Source organism: Lactuca saligna, chromosome 5 (genome assembly GCF_052625555.1).
Source record: "Lactuca saligna cultivar CGN05327 chromosome 5, ASM5262555v1, whole genome shotgun sequence".
Taxonomy (NCBI): Eukaryota; Viridiplantae; Streptophyta; class Magnoliopsida; order Asterales; family Asteraceae; genus Lactuca; species Lactuca saligna.
Window position 1 is genome coordinate 41,998,305 of NC_136421.1, and position 20,158 is coordinate 42,018,462.

The following is a 20,158-nucleotide window of genomic DNA, read 5'->3' on the forward strand; positions in this document are numbered from 1 at the left end:
GACCTGGTTAAAGGTCGGGATGGTCCGAAAGACTATAAAACGTTTAAGGAACTTTTAAGAGAGATTTGGGAGAGATTTGACATACGTGGAGAGATTTCTCATATGGAGAGAGATTTAGGAGAGATTTCACATTCTTGGAGAGATTTGACATACTTGGAGAGATTTCTCATATGGAGAGAGATTTGGGAAAGATTCCTCATTCTTGGAGAGATTTGGGAGAGATTTGACATACTTGGAGAGATTTGGGAGAGATTCTCGATAAAGAGAGATAGAGTGAAAACGATTGAGGAGGTTTAGTGTGTGCCATTTGTGAGTGTTTGGCTCTATAACGCAAGGTCCATAAACCCCGTTAAGCCATGTTTAAGGACCTTACACACTCCCGATAAGTATACAACATTGTTTTATTGGTTTGGTTCGTTACTTACCACAGTTTTAGGTTATGGGAATCGAGATGTACGGACTTTTCGATTGATGATTTCTCTTTAGCATAGCGGGTTGTATAGTAATTACCTAACGTAAGCCCTAGTACACAAGGGTTAGTTGAGTCGATCGGTTTGACTTGTTGACTTTAGTTGACTTTGTCTTGACAGGAATTTGATGGTTGTCACACCAATCGTGATTATAGATTAGGGTTACGTATTATATATAGTGCATGCGTGTATGCCTTAGAATATACGATAGTTATTTATTATCTTTGCTGCATTGTAACCCTAAACATCTCTAAAGTTAAAGTTCTTAATCGAGCTCTTTTGAGGTGTTGAATTTAATCCTTCGACATCAGTTTAACCATTCTTGTGTTCATTAATTCTTTATCCTTATTTTTCTTCTTGAATCTAACGATCATTAAGAAGTTCATATTCCAACAAACTGGATGGCATTGATGATGGTTTAACTAAAGAAATATGGATGATTTTTAAAGGTTGTAGGAGAAATTTGGATGATGAACGATCGATTAGGAATGGATTTCATGTATTATCTAATTGTCTACAGTTATTATCATATCTACAAGTTTGTTATCGTGTCTTCTTATGCTTATATTAAATGATTAGCTGAGAATGATTCACTCATTATATATATATATATATATATATATATATATATATATATATATATATATAGAGAGAGAGAGAGAGAGAGAGAGATAGGTTCATATATAATCCATAATTATTGTGTGAATGTATGACCAAATTTTAACCATTAGATTAAAAGAATGGAATGTTGTGATCTTAGGGTACATCTTATTTACATGGACTTGCATATACTATATAATTACGTTTAATAAGGATAACATATAAATTTTATTAATTGAATTAATTATTCATAAATTTAAATTCGTGTAATTAATTATCGCCATCCATTTTACCATATACGTTCAAAGAAGTAGCAACCATCATCTTCTCCAAACATACACCATCGCCGCCGGCCACAACCCTCGCCATCAACAAACAACATATCTATATCACCACTGGTTAACGTCGTCGGCATTCATCTATCTTTTCACATTGACATCATCCAACACCATTCTTTGCATCATCACTGGGAGATCATCTGCATGTTTTATTTAATCACAGTTACCAAGAGATCATCGTCCTTTTTTAAAATCGCAAACCAGAATATCATATCCATCTCTTTTTCTTTTATTGTAATGATTTTCAGTTTGTCCAGGTCCTCCTTAGTATATTTTTTTTTCAATCATGTACTAAATAAAACTCAACCAAGATTTTGTCTAAATAATTGTGTTTACACTATGTTGAAAGAAGATAAAACAATGCGCAAACATATAACCATTTTATTTTTAAAGAATACATATTAAAACTCAATTCTTTAAGAATAGAGATTAAAAACTCACATTCTAACCATTTTTTTTCTTGAAGAACATACTTACATGTAATTCTAGTCATTCTTAAAGAATTCAAATTAAAAACCTAATCATTGTATTGTCATTTTCAACTATTTATACTTAGTCACTACATTTAAAATTCTTTAATTTTTTTTTGTAGAATTCATAAGTAATTCTTTAAGAATGCAAATTAGAAACTCACTTTCAACTATTCCATTCTTAAAGAATATGACTACTACTTATAAAGCATTCGTCGTATTCTCAAAAAATATAAATCAAAAACCTTTTTTCAGTTACGTTTATGGTCACTAATAACCAAAGATGCATACGTAATTCTTTATTAACAGAAACTAGAGACAAGTTTTGAACCTTTTTATTCTTAAATAATAAAACTATTGATAACTTAATTAGTGTATTCTTAAATAATACAAACAAATAAGCCATTTTTTTGTCACGTATATACAACTACTCAACATTTTTGTTTATGAAATTATTTAGTAATTTTGATGGTGGAAAAAAGGATTTAATAAGAGTGGATGTTATGAAACGAAGTTACTGAATACCAGTAATTTCTTAAATTGTTGTTGAATAAAGTGTAAAATTTAACCTTATAAAATATTTAAAAATAGAAACTAATTAATTTTTTGCTTATTAATTAGCATTATACCAGTATAAATTTATTCTTTAAGAATGAGAATTATAAAAATATAAATTTACAACCGTAAAATTTAAAAAAAAAAAAAAAGAAAAAAAAAAAAGAAAAAAAGTTAACTTTTCAATTTTGATTTTTATTAATTAATTTAACTTTGTTGCCTAAAATATAGGTCATTTTTATTTCTCTCTCATAATAAAATATTATAAATACCCTTATAAATATTTTCATGTAATTATAGAGTAAACGCTAACCCGTGTTAAAAACATGTACCTAAGATCATAACTCTACACTCTTTTTAATCTAATGGTCATAATTTGGTCATACATTCACACAATACTTATGATTCACATTTGATCCTAACCCTCTATATATATATATATATATATATATATATATATATATATATATATATATATATATATATATATATATATATATATATATATATATATATATATATATATATATATATATATATATATATAGAGAGAGAGAGAGAGAGAGAGACGCGCACACACACACACTAGCCGTTTACACGCGCCAAGCGATGAGTGCAAATAGTTGAGAAGTACCATTTTGTATTATAGAGAGAGAGAGAGAGAAAGAGAGAGAGAGAGACGCACGCACACACACACATACTAGTCGTTTACCCACGCCAAACGACGGATGCAAATAGTTGAGAAGTACCATTTTGTATTATAATCATGTGGATCTCACCCTTGTTATTCCTTTTTAGTAGAATTTTAAATTTTACAATTTTGTTCGGTTTGACTTCATCGTCTTTTTACTTTTAAAAGTTAACAGAAACTAAACTTTATAATGTTGATGGTAATGTGCTTTTTTATTTGGTTTGGTTTAGACAAAATTGCAAAAATGGTCCCTGTGTTTGGTAAAATTATGCGACTTTGGTCCAAAATGATACTTTGATGCACCACTGGTTCAAAATTAGATTTTTCCATTGTTTTTGGTCCCTCCCATTAACTTTCATCCATATACTCCGTTACATGCAATAAAGACCAGGGTATTTTCGTCTTTCCACTTACAGGGACCTTTTTTGCAACCTTATTCAAAATAAAAGCAGAGCTACATCACTCTTCCATCTTCAACTTCACGAGCTTCATACTCTTCCTACTCTGTGTTCACAATTTCTTAGAGATCAAAAATTAAAATGGTGATGTGTTTCTGTGGTAGGGAAGCGGTGGTTCGCACCTCCTGGACATCAGCAAACCCTAGTTGGAGGTTTCTTTCCTTCCCTCAAAAGGTAAGTGTTCGATTTTGCTATTTTACCCTCATTTTGGAAAATCACCCTCAAGTTCAGGGTTTATTTTTTTACGTGAAGGGTTCCAGATGCCGATTCTTAGGATGGATTGATCCTCCCATGTGTGCACGATCTATGTTGATAATACCCGGATTATTGAGGAATATCTACAATGTAAACTATCAAGTGGCAAGATTGAAGATGTGTTTGTTTGCAAGTTGGTTACTATTTGTGGTGGTTTGGGTGCTTTTCATTTAGTAATAAGCAATTAGGAACCCCTGTAGTTGCATGTAATTTTGGGTGTTTTTTGTCTTATGAAATTGTAACAAGGGAATGTGGTAGTTTTTGGTATTTGATAATGTAATATCAGTTTAGGGTTATTTTGGACAACTTCAGAAATTTGTACCCTATTCAAGGATATAATGACAATGTATTACAGTTATCACCTAATGTTAATGTTTATTTGTTGTTTCAGAAAACAGTTGTTATAACCATAAATGTGTTCCATAAACATGACAACCAACAGTTGGTATAAACCATAAACATCATTCTTCAACAATGACAAAAGGTTGACATTAGTTTCATGACCAAAATAAAACCATTACAACAAACTAGTTTTAAACCATTACATCCAAATGCACAAAAGTTGTGCTAAACCAAAAGATAAGTTTTTAAACAAAATACACTAATTCCTGCATTGACTGCTACCTCCATTCCCTCCTTGACTGCATCATGCATTCCCTCCTTGACTGCTTCCTGCATTCCCTCCTTCATTGCTTCCTGCATTCCCACCTTGACCCTTGCACGTCCTTGAGTTATGACCCCTATTGTTGCATTTCCCACACCTGACACTAACAAACTTTCTGGTAAGTTTTTCAGGTTCACCTGCACCATGATTTTGCATATGTTTATCATATTTTTCATCTACACTTCTCTTTCTCTTGGTCTTAGGTCTCCCAGGTTGATTGTGATGTGGTGGTGGTGTTAATTTAAATGGACAGGTACTTTTTAGCCACATGGCTCTACCCTTTATAGGGTCCACAGTGTAAGAGTAAGCTTCATTCCATGTTTGAAGCCAATACACTTTGTTGACATAAGTGTAAAGCTCCCCAACTTTGTCTCCACTATCAGCCATTTCATGTATTGTAGCTATGGCATGCCTGCATGGAATCCTATTCAATTCCCACCTTCTACATGTACATGACATATTTGTCATGTCAACCACATGTTGGTCATGCCAAGGACCATAAACTTCATACTTTGCAGTCCCATTCCATCTAGCTCTATATTGGACTGAAGCTTCCCTATTTCTCTCAAGTAACTTTGATGTTGTTGGAGTGAGTGGACCTGGAGCTTTGACATCACTTTCTTCACATTGCAGATCCTCTCCATAAGGTACTGCCTGATGTATTCAAGACAACTTATGATGGGCTTATTCCTACCATGAATAAGCTTACTGTTGAAAACCTCACATAAATTGTTGAGCAATATATCTGATCCTGCTCTGCCTGTATTAAACAAGAAAATTATATGAACTAAATCATATATAATGAGCACTAGTAAAGCTTCACCTAAGTTAGGGAATATAACCTGAAAAGTGGCTTCTGGCCCAATGGTGAGGGGGGGGGGGGGGGGGTTCTTCAACCACTCAAAAGCATCCTTATCAAACTTGTTAAGTTCATTCATGTAGTGTTCAAATTCTGGTACTGTGGTTGCTATTGCACACTGCCATAAGTGATCTTTATACTCTTTTGTTTTCCATTTAATCCTCATGTTCTCATAAATATGTCTTAGACAGAATCGATGCTCAACCTGTGGGTATAGTTGTGCAACAGCAGGTAAGAGTCCCTGTAAAGGATTATTTCACATAATCATTGCAACAATCATATACAAATAAACTATTAGTAATACAAAAAGAAGAAAATAGTACCTTTTGTCTATCACTCATGAAAGTAAAGTTAGAATTTGAGTACAACTCTAAGTCATCTCCCAAGCATTCTAGAAACCATTTCCAGCTACTCATATTTTCAGTCTCAACAATGCCATATGCAAGTGGGTATATGCCGTTGTTTGAATCCAATCCAACTGTTGTAAGTACTTGTCCTGGAAAGGGTCCTTTCATAAAAGCACTATCTAGTCCCAGAATATCTCTTAAGTCTGCTTTAAACCCTTTCTTTAATGCCCCTAAGCAAATATACACCCTTTTAAACTGCCTTGTTTCTCTAGTACTGTTAGGCTCATTAACAACCTCAAGCTTCACAGTTGTACCCACATTAGTTGCTTGTAGTTCCATAAGATAATCTCTTAACACCTCGTATTGCTTTGTGTAGTCACCACTCACTTGCTTTGTAGCTGTTGCTTTTGCTCTCTGTACTTTGTGTATGGACACACCAACTTGAAGCCTCTTCTGAACTTGCTCTTGAATGCTTCGAAGGGGTACTGTAGGGTTAGACTCGACCATGTCTAAAATTTATGAAGATATATACTTCGCAGTGCAAGCCCTAAGTTTTCTAGTTTGAACACAAGTATGTTTGTCCAGTAAAGTTTTCACATACCAATAATCACTATCTTTTGACCGTGAAGTCTGCATTGACCAAGAACAATTTAATTTATTGCCCTTACCTACCCCACTTGCATTTACATTACCTTTACACACAACCCTAAGCCTTGTTTTGTCGTTTTTCTTGAAGCCAAGATTCCTTCTAGTCTCAATGGCAAGTTTGTTGACTTTGTCCTTAATTTCCTTTTTACTTTTATACTTTTGACCCACTTGAAAAGTAACTGTATGGACTTCACCAAGAGAGCACTTCTTCTCCTTCACCATCTGTTTTAATATTGCTTTCTTTCATCATCACTATCTTCACCTAATGAGTCCCATTCATCATTATCAATTACTTCAACATCTTCAACATCTTCTGTATCAACAACTTCATTTTCAGTCTCAACACCTTTTCCTCTATCAACATATTCAACATCTAGATCAACATTCATATATAAATCACTCATGTCCACCTCAATATCACTTACATAGTTTTCTTCATCTTCAAGAAAGTCACTGTCTTCCTCACTCCCTTCACTACCCCCTTCACTACCTCCTTCACCAAGTCCTTCACAAACTCCTTCACTTTCAAATTGAACTTCCCCTAGTCCTATGCCAAGTTCTGCACCAACACCCATACTCTGATCATTACCATCATTAAAAGTATATTGATCAAAGAAAGGATCAAAGTCTTCAAATTGAAATGGTTGGTCATCAAAGGTATCAAACTTTCTTGTATTTACTTCTTGGTCACCAACATTTGCACCTTGATCATGAACTTTTGTATCTTGATCACCAACAGGTGCACCTTGATCACTAACATTTGCTCCTTCATTACCAATTTCAACATGTGTATCTTGACCACCAACAGTTGCACCTTGCTCACTAATATTTGCACCTTCATTACCAATTTCAACATGTGCATCTTGATCACCAACAGTTGCAGTGTGTTCCAAGTTGAAACACAATTTCTTACTACATGATTGACTCCCATCAACTAACCTCAATCTCTTATTTGAATTGTATTCGGGTGTCTCATATCTTACTAAACACAATTCAAGATTTGGGACATCTTGATCACCAACAGTTGCAATGGGCACATCATCTGCTATTTCCTTAATTATGACCCTAGGTTTAACTCTTGGAGACATAAAGTATGTAAGTAACTTAGTTTCATTATGTTCAGTGTATACCTTGATGATCTTATGATGTTCAATGTACTGTGCAAGACTAAGTACATCAATATCATTCCCTAGAGCTCTAAGACCAAACTCCAAATCTCCATTTGGCAATTGATAGTGGTAGTAAATGACTGGTGGTACATCATAACCAAGCTTCAGCATCACCTCGTCCAACTCATGCACAGAGAACTCATCCATGTCTACCAAGTCAATGTGGTCTAATTTTCCTTCAATGTAGCTTATCCCTGGGAATTTTGTGAACCTCCCTCCATGATGGAGCTCAATAGTGAACATCGTGGGATATCCTTCTGTAAAAATCATGAACCAAACCAAAAAAACATTACTTTATATGGATTGTAAAAGATTTTTTTTTTGTTTCAAAGAAATATGTAAGAAACAGAGTACGTTACCGTAAATTCGGATTGCATCAAAACACTGATTTCTTGGCCTGATTTCCCATATTTGGACCATACTCGTGGATTCAAACTTACGATTGCGGTTGATGATCAAATGCAAGATTTCAATGAACGATTAGGGTTTTCGATCAACAAAGTGGGTTTAGTGCGTAGAGTGAAGGGTCATTAACTGTGTATATCATTCAATATGGCGGTAATCGATGATATGGAGGTGGAAAGACGAAAATACCCCGTCTTTGTTGCATATAACGGAGTATATGGACGGAAGTTAATGGGAGGGACCAAAAACAATGGAAAAATCCAATTTTGAACCAATGGTGCATCAAAGTATCGTTTTGGACCAAAGTCGCATAATTTTGCCAAACACAGGGATCATTTTTGCAATTTTGTCTTTGGTTTATAGTTACATTTAAAAAACATATGTTACTTTTTTTGGTTAATTTTTTTTTTGTTATGTAACTTGATAAAATTATTTTAACTATTAATAAATTAGCAATCATATTCCAGTTTTATGGAATTTTAAATGTCACATATTAAAGCCTACATTTCATTTTTAAGAATATTTATAAAAAAAATATACATCTCATATAATTGTAACAATTAAATTATAAATAAGAGTGTATAATTTTAGACAATAATTATTTGTAGTTACCAACCATATCAGCAATATAGATTTTTACAAAAATATTATGTTCCAAAAAAAAGTAAATATCAAGACAATAGAATTCAATTTTGGCGTTACTTTTGACATAATACATCAAATAACTAATAAAATAAATTGTTTAAAGCAGCAAAAAATATAAATTTTATAAGTGGTTCAAATAAAAATAATAGAATTACACGAGAATACATTAATGAACATGCCATCATCAACAAAAATGATTCTCCATTAATATTTTCTTGTTAGTCTAGATTAAAAATAAAATTTGTTTCTATTTTTGATTATAAAGTATGTTTCTTTTTTTGGTTAAAATAATTATATATTATTTTTTTGGGTCAAAATAAGAATACGTTTCTAATTTGGGTTTAAAATTAAAATAAATGTTTTAGGTTAACTTTATTTCGCTTAAATAATAAGAATTAAAAAAGACACCCCTAAACTAAAATATGTCATTTTATTTTTTAATTTCTTTAAGAAAATAACATATAATTATTATGAATCAAGTTTTCCCAAATTATGAGGAAACAAAATTTTATTAAACACACTTAATAGAAAATTATGCCAATATAAAAAAAATTGATGTAGTTTATGGAGAGATACAAACCATTAAAATTAAAGTAATGATAATTCCATTTTATTGATTGTAAATATGGTACAAATGCTAAAAGGGAATTATTTAGAGATTGTATTTTATAATAATAATAAAAAATTAAAAAAATTAAAAAAAAAAAAAAAAAAAAAAAAGCATAAATTTTTTTCTTATCATTTCACCAACCAAATAACATGACAATATGCTTTTAAACAATTGAAACTTTAAAAATTAATAAGCAAATCACGGAATATATTTTTTTTTTCACAAAATTTTTTTAGCTATTGTTGTACCCATATTATAGTGATGTAATTAATTTTTTTAATGCATAATGCATCCTAAATATAATTCCACTATTACAATATTATACAAACAAAAATAAAATAGAACACACCAATACCAAATAATAACTTCTTTGTCTAAACAATAGTTCTTCAAGCAAATATGTGGGTGGTTTTAGTTTCTACAACATGTCAAAAAACATGGAAGAAAGATCTAAAAATTTATTACAACCAAGATACAATATGAGAATTATGGAAATCAATTAATTGTATGACCCTCACTTACTTAATCACACAAATACTCAACTCGATTGAAATGTTTTTCCACCACAGGGTGCAACCACACCCTTGCATTAGCATTATGAACAATTAATACATATTTAATAATGGTCAAGAAAACATGATCAATATACATAAAAGGTAAAATATTACTCACATGGAAAATGATTTTGCGCTAACTTTATTTACCGATTCCAGAAGTGCCTCACCATTCTTTTACTTCCTGTGCACACAAAGCAAACATTGAAAACAATTATAAACACAATCCTTACTCATTTTTTAAAAATATTATGTCAAAAATTATCAGATTAAACTAAAAGAGAAATTGTGAACCAGAAAAATCTCTCTCCAATTAAACAAAAAACACACTAATTTATAAAACAAAAACACATTGGAAATCCATCACATCTCATTTCGTTATTTCCTTCCTTTTCACATATTTATGAGCATTAAGAGTACAACTTACCAAATTTATCTTAAATGGGATATCCATTGGCTTCACACCGCTGTAGCAACAGAAGTAAACTGTTATTTCTTGGATTTAACTAAACAAAAAGACACAAAATGAAGCAAATATTTATTTAAAACTTTAGCAGAAAATTCCCAATATTTATTCAAACTATCTCTCGGTAGTTATTAACTTTCAAAGTTATAAATCAAAACAAAAATTCCCAACATTTATTAGTAGACCCCAATTATACACACAATCACACATACAAAAGTTTAGTAGAAACAATTTATCAGCAATTAACCAACCTTTAGCTTCATCAGTTCGGATTCTGCTCCAGCCATAACAATCGTGCTTTATTCCATTATAATACTAAGATAATTTTGAATGCAAGTGAAGATGAAGATTTCCTTTTTGTTCAATCTTCACATATATTCCAATCAACCCATCAATGGTTCAAGTATTACAAAAAAACAGGTGGTTGTCCGGAAGTAGTTTCACCTTTTTAGCTATAGGAACAGGGGAACAATGTAAGTCTTAAAAAAAAAAAAACATCCAATCAAATGCATCATCATCATCATCATCATCATCATCATAAGGTAGTGGTTGGTTGACATCCTGAGATAAATCTACTTCATGCCTACACAAAAGGGTAAAAAAAAAAAAGAAAAAAAGGTAAATCAAGTGTTAATTGTAAAACCAACAAAATTTTACGTCATTCATGTGACCAAATTCAAAATTTTAAAGACTAGCTCATGTTTATGAGGACAACTTGTAGGAAATATCAATGTTATTTGCCTTGCCAATCAAGATAGAGAAAAATTATATAAAACTACCATACGAAGAAGACGTGTATACACTTTGAAAAATAAATAGTAAATGCATGACTTTGCTTAATCCCACTCATACACCTCTGATCCATCATCCTTAACTTTTTTTTTTTTTAAGTATTGATCCCTGACCCAAACAATATGACTATTATTCCCTTAACAAATATATTACATATATATTTTTTTTATTTGGGACATTTAATAATTTTTCTTTCTTTAGTTTGGACTTTTAATAATCCGATTATGCCTAAACCATGATAGATAAGTTTAAACTCACATATCAAGTTCCTCTTTTATCATAAAGAAAACGTACACAAAAAGCATGTGAACTAAAAGTACCTGAATGCAAGGAATAACCCTCAAATTCAAAGCTTTATTTTATCTTCAACAATGCCTGGTGACAAATATAGAACGATCCATCACAAATAAACCAAACTTGGTGACATATATATTTCTGAATGATGAAATTTGAATCATAAAACATGAGATGAAGTAAGATGCAAAAAAATCCAGGTTTTTCACCCTTTATCTCCAATTGATTTCTGGTTCCATTTCTTTCCAAGTACCAAGAACGTCAATATTGGTTTTCGTTCCTTTGTAATTTTGAATCAAAGAAAACATGGAAAAAAAAAAAAAAAAAAAAAACATGAGCCAATGGAAATGGTTTTACCTCTGATTATGAGAATGGTTTTACCTTACCCACATTTGTATAAGTAACTAAAAACCATGGAAACCAATATTAAAGTTCAAAATATTTGAATTTAGTTACAAGGATGGATAACTTACTTAAAAGAAGAATAAATCAATGGTGCCTTCTCTTCTTCAAAGATGAGACACACTTTTAAGAATTTAGAATAAATCTATTGAGAGAGAGGGGGGGGGGGGGGGGGGGGGGGGGATTCCATTCCCTAGATGACAAAACAAATAAACATGAAAATTATCTTGCTAGTTTGAATCCCTTTTTAACAACAGTCAATTAATCTGGAGAAAAAAAATGAAAAGAAGACAAAACCTACCGGGGGAGGGGTAACGATAACAACATTCATGTGATTCTTAGAATCCTCAGATGAAAACGTGTTAAAACTACCATTCCTTGTGCCCTCGATATTGTGTGATGAATGCACTTTTCCCTTGTCATAAGCCAAGAATAAGTCAACTATATGAATAAGTCTAATTGTGTTCTAATTTATCATTTGATTTTCAAATTACTGCTAGAGTTTCAATTAGGGCTTTGTGAATCAGAAGAGAACATATGAATAACAAAAGGTGAGAAGAGATGGTGTACCGGTCAAACATGAAATCAGAATTTAATGGTAGGGGTTCACGGAAGTGATCGTGCGAGGTTGGTCGACAATTGGAGAGGGGTGTCCGGTGGTTGTCTTCGTTGATAGCAGTGGAAGCTCGACGGTGGCAGTGCTTGTTCTCGGCTGGCGATGGTGTTTGGGGTATATGGGTGACCGTTTGGTGGTTGGTGCTTCTCGGTGAAGTGGTTTTCAAGCGGTGGTGGTTGACAGAGGTTGGAGATGGCGTGAGTGGTTGTGATGGTGAACATCTTTGGTCAATTGTGGAGGGGAGACTGATGAAATTGGAGGATTGTAAAATATAGGAGGATAGGTGTTGGGTCAAAAATATGGTTTATACTTTGCTTTTCTAGGCAATTATATATTTCTGTAATATTTTAGGAGTTTACGGTCATGTTTACGGTTGAGTTTACGGCCGTAAACACCTTACGGCCATAAACCCATTTACGGCCCATGTTATCCAAACCCATATTCTCCAGGTATAAATATAGGTGTTAGGGTGAGGAGTAATGATTGATGAACCCTAAGGAATTTATGGCCAGAGAGAAAGGAACATTTGTGTGGGTGAATCTTGTGTAAGGAACTTAATTCATATTATTAATACATTCAAGATTCATATTATTCTTCTTCTCTTTCTCTTCTATTTGATCTGACATCATCCGTTTGATTGGGATTCCGCACCATCAAACGGATCTGACTGATACACGGGCAGATTAGGGACTTACAATTGGTATCAGAACCAAGTTGTATCAGTCAATTTTGTCAGATTTTGGGCATTATTTGATCTTATTTTTGAAATATTTTTGCGTTTTTGGATAGATCTCGCAAAAATAATGGGGGTTTGTTCTTCGCGTTTTTCGTAAAAACGGGTTTTTGATCGAGTTTTGGAGCAAAAAAGGCAAAAAAACGGTGTTTTTAGACGTAACCAGCGAGGGGGTGGCGCCGTCAGCTAGGGTTTCCGAGGAGCTTTCGGTCGGAGTTTACGGTCTTCGGTTTGCGGCCAGCGCGCACGTGTACGGCTCAGCAACCTCGCACCTCAGCTTCGCAGCAGCATCCTCGCACGTGAAGACCTCGTCCTCGCCTCGCATCTAAGCATCAGCCTTCGTCCTCGCACTTTAGAAAAAAATTAGAAGCGCTTTTGGAGGTGCCGGATTTCGAACCCGCGACCTCCTGCTCATCAGTTCAGCACCTTATCCAACTTAGCTACCTGATCATTTGTTACATTCCTTCGAAAATTGAACTATAACTCGTCTTTTTCGCAGCAAGTTTTCCTATTTTGACACTTTTAACCCAAAATTCCTTTTAAATTTTAAATTCCTTTTTCATCCAAAATTCAAAAAAAAAAGTTATATAAACAAAAAAATAAATAAATAAATAATAATAAATAATTAAAAAAATATATTTTTGACTTTTATTTTTTGACTTTTTATTTAAAATTTTGACTTTGACTTCCAAGTTTGATCTTTGATTTTAAACTTTGACTTTTTCGTTTAACTTTTAAAATTTCAAATTTAACTTTTCGGTTTGACTTTTCAAGTTTGACTTTTGAGTTTAATTTTTTAAATTTGACTTTCGAAAAAAAGGCATTTTAAATTTGACGTTTAATTTTTATCTTAGCTTCTAGTTGTGGTTTTTAATTGATTTTAAGGTCTACGAGAGAGTTGAAAATATGACAGAGAGTCGTTAGGATATCTTAAGACAAAATTTCAACATGTTCGATTATATCCCTGGAGAAACCCTGGAAGCTCAGTTGCAGCGATTTACCACACTCACTACTGAGATGAATATTGTTGGGATCTTTTTGACCAAATCTGAGATAAACAAAAAGCTATTGAATTCACTTCCGAAATCGTGGGATATGAACATGGCCATCATCAAGAAGACAAAAGATCTCAATCATCTTAGTCTTGCTGATGTAATTCAAGAACTTGATGCTTTGAAGTGTAAAGAAACAATGAGTTCTGAAAACCTTCCGGTCACTAAAGTTACATGTACTCCAGCTTGTGAAGCCACGATTAAATTTCTTCGGGAACAAATTGATTTATTTAAAAGAGAAGTTGAGGACCTAAGATATGAAGGATATCAACTCAGGAAAGGACAGAAACCCCTGAAGGCTGAATTAGAAGCAAAAACCAAAGACTTTAGGAAGCTTCAGGAAGAGTATAGCAACAAGTGTGAAAATTATGACTATATTAAGAGACAACTTCTTACTGTAACTAAAGAACTTGACGCATTGAAAATTAAGTGTGGAAAAACAGACGTTAGTTTCAAAAATTATACTACGTCAAGTCAGGCAGTCAAATCCTTATATGAAACCCAATTAAAATTCAAAGAAAATCAAAACAATGGTCTAGGGTATGATAGTGTACCTCCTCCTTATAATCATGACTACACATCCATCCCTATGACACAGGACGAAACTGACAGGGAGCCACATCTTCGATATGGAAAACGAGCTGGATTTGTGTCAGAAGGAGTTATTAATATTGAAAATACTAATGTTTCTACTTCATGTGCAGGAAAAGTAGCAGAAGATGAGAACAAGGAGAAAACCATTGAACAAACTAACATCTCCTTGAACTCTGAATTTGTTGCTTCGAACTCAACTGCTTCTGATCAACCTGCCGTTGAGAAATACAGGCCACCAATTCCAGTGAAACAGAGTGTCTGTTGCAAGTGTGTATGTGGGAACAATAAGAGTCAAGGCAAGGATACGCCACCAGGGGCAGGAAGAAACAACTTCATAGTGAAGAAAAAGACTTGTTTTCACTGTGGAACACCTGGACACATTACCCGGAACTGTCCAAATCGCGCATAAGTTCCCTACTACGCACAAGGATGGCAAAACGAGCCAAGAGGGAGATACTCCAACAGAAACCCCTCAAGGTCACGTTCAGACAATGGTGACTGGAACGCGTAGAAGGCTAAGAATCAATCTTCCAAGGCCAAGAATCAATCTTCCAAGGCCAAGAATCAAAATCCCAAGGGCAAGAAGGGAATGCCGACCAAGAAGTCCAATCCAAGAGATGCCCCAACAAAACCAAGATCGGCTAGGTCAAAGTCATCTCGGCAGTCGGCTTCAAGTTCCAAAGCAAGTACCGAGGCACCCATCGGATCGAGCAAGAAATGGGTTAAACCCAAATATAGATGGGTACCAAATGTGAAAACTCCCAAATTTTCTAATGACTCTAATATTTCATTGCCTTGTGTTTGTGATAAACAGGATATGTCATGGGAGAGAGTACCCTGCAAGGATGAAAAAGGTCGACCCAGTTTCAAAATGGACTGGGTTCCAAAGACCAATTAATCCTGCTCTGTGTCGGAGCAGCTATGGAGGCATATCATCAGACTTCAGTTTGTTGGTAGTGGTTGTTCCAGGCACATGATAGGAGACATCTCTCAACTGTACAACACTCAGAACATTATTTGAGAGTATGTGTCCTTTGTGGGAAAGGAAGAAAGGAAGAGATCACAAATGGGGCTAGTGCTTAATGATATGAAGAATTTTCGGATCTGTTCTGAGATTATGCTTGCTATTCTCATACCTTCTGAATGCAGATTCAATTGGTGAATTACGGTTTGCATTTTCTTCTCTATACTCCTCAATTTTTCTTAAGCTGATTCGTTTTAAAGACTAATTTTTTTTTTAGGATAGTTTAAATTTGCGCATTTATTTTCGTTTCTCTCCTATGCACAAATTTAGGGGGACAAATAAAAACAAAACAAAAATTAGAAAAATTTTATTTTAAAAGAATTTTCAAAAATCCAAAAACATTAGAAAATCAGAAAATCAAAAATATGTTGGTTATGATATGTGCTTGAGGGAGCTGTTTTGGGAAGTGATATTATCAAGTGATAACAGGCAATCTGATTCTGCGTAACGTACCCAAAGTTGAAGGCTCTATGCTCTGACTTGATGCGTCGGTAGGCACGAAAGATTCTAAATGGACTTGACTAGGCAGAGTTGAACTTAGGAAATTTATAGACTTGACAAATTTTGACCTAGTTAGATCCGTTCAGCCTGACAATACGACGCTTGGATAGGTTAAGCAGGGAGATATATATGGGAATCTACCTGTCACATTAATTGAACCCGTACTTGGAACCGTGGCTTAACTTTTCCTCGATGTGCGGATTCTGTCCTTAATTCTGGTTGGATGGGGCAACTGGTAAATTCCGATAAATTAGGTTTGTAGAAAATTGTTTTCTTTCTTTCTATTTGTTAGTCATATGTTGTCTCCTTTGCATGACCTCAAATCCGACCTGGTACACAATATATGCAACTCTATTTCTCTGCATGTTATATATATGAAATTCTTCTTATATGTTAGCCATATGTTGTCTCCTTTGCGTAACTTCTAATGGCCTGGTACACAGCATATGCAACCTTCTACTTCTCAACCCCTCTGAAACAATAAGTAATAGCAATCTGAATTTGTTCTCTCTCTGAATGATTGTCTGCTCACCCGGTGTAAGGAGTACTCTGGAAGTTCTTGATGGCTGGGGCATATCAGGAAGCGGGAAACACGTTCCAGTACACTTAAAATTAAACTCATACAGGTTGTCTATAGATCTCGCTACTCAATTTAGGTGGACAAAAATATTCGTGGTCGTCGTCAGATGAATGGTCCTTAAGATATAGTATCTAAGGAATTAGTATCAGATATAATATCTAGGAACTTAAGTTCACCTTGTCTTGTATCAAATAGTATGTCTTAAATCAGTCACAATTTTTCGTGTTTAAGTGGACAATAATACCGGCAATCGACCAGACAAAGACGTGAAGATAGAAGGTACCGACAAGCAGATAAAGGCTGTCTAAAAACTTTGATCCCAAATCTTTCTTAAAGTTAGATATCATTTTATTTTTGTTATATTTATTCATAGTTTCTTCTAATTTCTATATTAGGGGAGAATTAAAAATTTTAAAACCCAAACAAAAATCAGAAAATTAAAAAAATAATCCAAAAATATTTTTGTTTTTGTGCTAAGTTTTCTTTTAGTTTTGTTTTGTCTTGAAAAGTGATTTCAGGTATAGATAAGACTCATGGAGTTTGTGTTAAAGATTTCTAAGCCAACGCTTCGTCCGTGAGCATCGAAGAATTCACATTCGAAGGACCAAGAAATGAAGATTATTCTTTCGACATTCCATCCTTCAACCCCAGAAGCAAGGTGAAGCTGAAATTGACGATTATGTGACGGATTGCATTGAAGCCTCCTCAATCAATCTGCTGCTATCTTAAACCTGCTGAAGTGATCCAGAATATTTGTTCTCTCTGATGTTCTCTCTGAAGATTCTCAAGCTGAAATCGAAGGTTAAAGCTGAAGCCAAGCTCCCATTGAAGATTGACAAGAAGAGCCAGCTACATTTTAGGGGGAGCTTGTTGGGTCATTTAAGAAAAGAAAGCTATAAACCAAGGGGGAGATTGTTGGGTTAAAAATATGGTTTATACTTTGCTTTTCTAGGCAATTACATTTTTCTATAATATTTTTGGAGTTTACGGTCATGTTTACGGTTGAGTTTACGGTCGTAAACACCTTACGGCCGTAAACCCATTTACGGCCCATGTTATCCAAGCCCATATTCTCCAAGTATAAATATAGGTGTTAAGATGAGGAGTAATGATTGATGAACCCTAAGGAGTTTACGGCCAGAGAGAAAGGAACGTTTGTGTGGGTGAATCTTGTGTAAGGAACTTAATTCATATTATCAATACATTCAAGATTCATATTATTCTTCTTCTCTTTCTCTTCTATTTGATCTGACATTATCCGTTTGATTGGGATTCCACACCATTAAACGGATCTGACTGATACACGGGCAGATTAGGGACTTACAAGAGGGTTCCAAGATAAAGGAGATAATGTCGAGATTAAGGGGAGTTTGGTATTAATCAATCCATTAAATCACGGGCTGGATAAGAACTCAACTCAATACCTTGACTTTTTTAGCTATTATAATACCAATTCATCTTCTTTGACCACTTCAATTTGAAGATGAGAATGGAGACCTATTCAAAACGTCAAAACATGCTTAATTCAATAATCTATTGGCCAGATAAGATTCAATGTTTTCTAGTGCATAAAATGATTATAAATGCTTATTAAGGTGTGTATATATATATATATATATATATATATATATATATATATATATATATATATAGAGTTAGGTTAAAGTGAGGACACATTTTTAACAGAGAACATGAGGACCAATTTCAGCCATTAGATTTGTTGTATTGAAGGGTCAAGACTAACTAATAGTGATTTGTATGTATTTTATCGTGATTTTTGAATGGGGAAAAATTCCACAGTGATGTATACGTCTTTAATGAGCAGTATGTAACATCCACTAATCATAAGAAAGGTAATCGTATGAAATTAGCAACGGCTCCTGATAAACCCTCGCAAAAATATCTACACAAATCGTTTCCATTTGGGTCAAACGATCTTTACAGAATCTTCAAAAAAAATTCCAAAATATTAGGTTAATCGTTTTATATTATAAATTTGAAGCAAGATGCGGTGGATGAGATCACAGAGCTTGAGAAGGAGTCCAAGAACGTTGGAATTGGGTTTTCAATCAAAGTTTACTAATACGGCTGATAATGCTATCGATCTTGATGAAGTCAACGTCTTGTACCTTGAATCGGGTAACATAAAAATGAAGTTTCTTTTTGTATGTACGTTTGCAATTAGGGTTTTTCGTTGAGGGTTTGTTTTAAATTAGTGTTTTTTGTTGTTTTTTGGTAAAATCGAAGCTTGTGAGTAACAAGTATTTGGTACTGAATGTCATTGTTTTATGAAATTAGGTTTGTGTTTTCAATTTTTTCGTTGTTAAGTGATAGGGTTATGACTATGATTTTTTTTTTTTTGCGTATGAATGTGTATTATATGAGTCAAAATTTCGTTTAGAATGCACGCATATTATAATGTGAGTTAAGAGTATGTGATAGACTTCTTGATTAGCGTATTTGGTGATGATTAGGAAGGGTGTACACAAATTATGCAATAGATTATGAAGGATGTAAACAGTTGAGCATGTTAACAGTGAAATTGTTGAGATTTGTTATGAATTAGGGAAGTTTAATTCATTTGTGAGTATATAGAAAACATTAGTATGATTGAATTGGGAAAAATGGAATACATAAATGATTAAATGGTATATGGTAAATTTAAGTTGCCTGAAACTAGTAAATATGTTCTATGATTAATATTCAAAACTGTATTCCTATTATGCCCATACTTTGATATTGGAAAATAAAGATTGAATCAATATAGATGCATGTATGAATGTTTAATGTAGGAGTTAAAATTATGTGTTGAGTATGGAGATATTGAAGTTGTTGAGCTTTTTATGCTTTAATGAATGTGTATTCATTTATGAATATGTGCATTCATGCATAAAACTTCAACAGATAATAGGTATAGGAGTGTATGGTATTCCTCTTAGGTCTATACTTTGATATTGGAAAATAAAAATCTAATCAATGTACATGTATGTATGAATTTTTAATGTAGAAGTTAAAATTCTATGTTGAGTATAGAGATATTGAAGTTGTTGATTTTTTTTATGCTTTAATGAATGTGTATTCATTTATAAATATGTGCAGTCATGCAGAAAACTTCATAATATAATAAGTAAAGGAGTGCATGGTATGTGGTTTGCTAAATGGTAATAATGTGTTATACATGCAGAATAAAATCATGACCGACTATTCAAAAGTGTGTTCATCTTAGGGTAATAGTTTTATATTAGAATGTAAGTAAGTAATGAAAAAGTGTGTGTGTGTGTGTGTGTGTATTAATGTGTAGTAAAGGAGTGAAAATTTTGTAATGAGTATGTTAACATCAAAATTGTTTAATTTTTTTATGCGTAA

At 33.4% G+C, this 20,158-nt stretch overlaps 2 protein-coding genes and 1 long non-coding RNA gene across 4 annotated transcripts; all 3 read right to left on the reverse strand.

Moving 5' to 3' along the window:
* Positions 1 to 4,483: 4,483 nt before the first annotated feature.
* On the reverse strand, positions 4,484 to 6,214 carry LOC145045232 (uncharacterized). The gene is made up of 4 exons (XM_078993575.1): positions 5,684 to 6,214; positions 5,344 to 5,601; positions 5,211 to 5,261; positions 4,484 to 5,155 (listed from the first exon to the last, which is right to left on the reverse strand). The coding sequence occupies exons 1-4, from the start codon at positions 6,212 to 6,214 to the stop codon at positions 4,484 to 4,486; spliced, it is 1,512 nt and encodes a 503-aa protein (XP_078849701.1).
* Positions 6,215 to 6,582: 368 nt separating this feature from the next.
* LOC145045233 (uncharacterized) lies at positions 6,583 to 7,925 on the reverse strand. The gene is made up of 2 exons (XM_078993576.1): positions 7,884 to 7,925; positions 6,583 to 7,781 (listed from the first exon to the last, which is right to left on the reverse strand). Exon 2 carries the CDS (start codon positions 7,765 to 7,767, stop codon positions 6,583 to 6,585), a length of 1,185 nt encoding a protein of 394 aa, XP_078849702.1. The 5' UTR covers positions 7,768 to 7,781; positions 7,884 to 7,925.
* Positions 7,926 to 9,622: 1,697 nt separating this feature from the next.
* On the reverse strand, positions 9,623 to 11,831 carry LOC144998109 (uncharacterized). Of its 2 annotated transcripts, none has more exons than XR_013660126.1 (5): positions 11,764 to 11,831; positions 11,317 to 11,371; positions 10,456 to 10,787; positions 10,166 to 10,205; positions 9,623 to 9,922 (listed from the first exon to the last, which is right to left on the reverse strand). It is a non-coding gene; the product is annotated as an uncharacterized LOC144998109 (long non-coding RNA). The 2 variants fall into 2 exon arrangements; XR_013660127.1 differs by lacking the exon at positions 11,764 to 11,831 and adding an exon at positions 11,500 to 11,668.
* Positions 11,832 to 20,158: the final 8,327 nt, after the last annotated feature.

What these genes read in the sequence shown, in the direction of transcription:
- LOC145045233 (XM_078993576.1), bottom strand. Translation starts at nt 7,767, where the DNA reads ATGTTCACTATTGAGCTCCATCATGGAGGGAGGTTCACAAAATTCCCA.
- LOC145045232 (XM_078993575.1), bottom strand. Translation starts at nt 6,214, where the DNA reads ATGGTCGAGTCTAACCCTACAGTACCCCTTCGAAGCATTCAAGAGCAA. An exon ending in TCATGAGTGATAGACAAAAG is followed by an intron (nt 5,602 to 5,683) that starts GTACTATTTTCT and finishes AATCCTTTACAG; the next exon opens with GGACTCTTACCTGCTGTTGC. An exon ending in GGCCAGAAGCCACTTTTCAG is followed by an intron (nt 5,262 to 5,343) that starts GTTATATTCCCT and finishes TGTTTAATACAG; the next exon opens with GCAGAGCAGGATCAGATATA.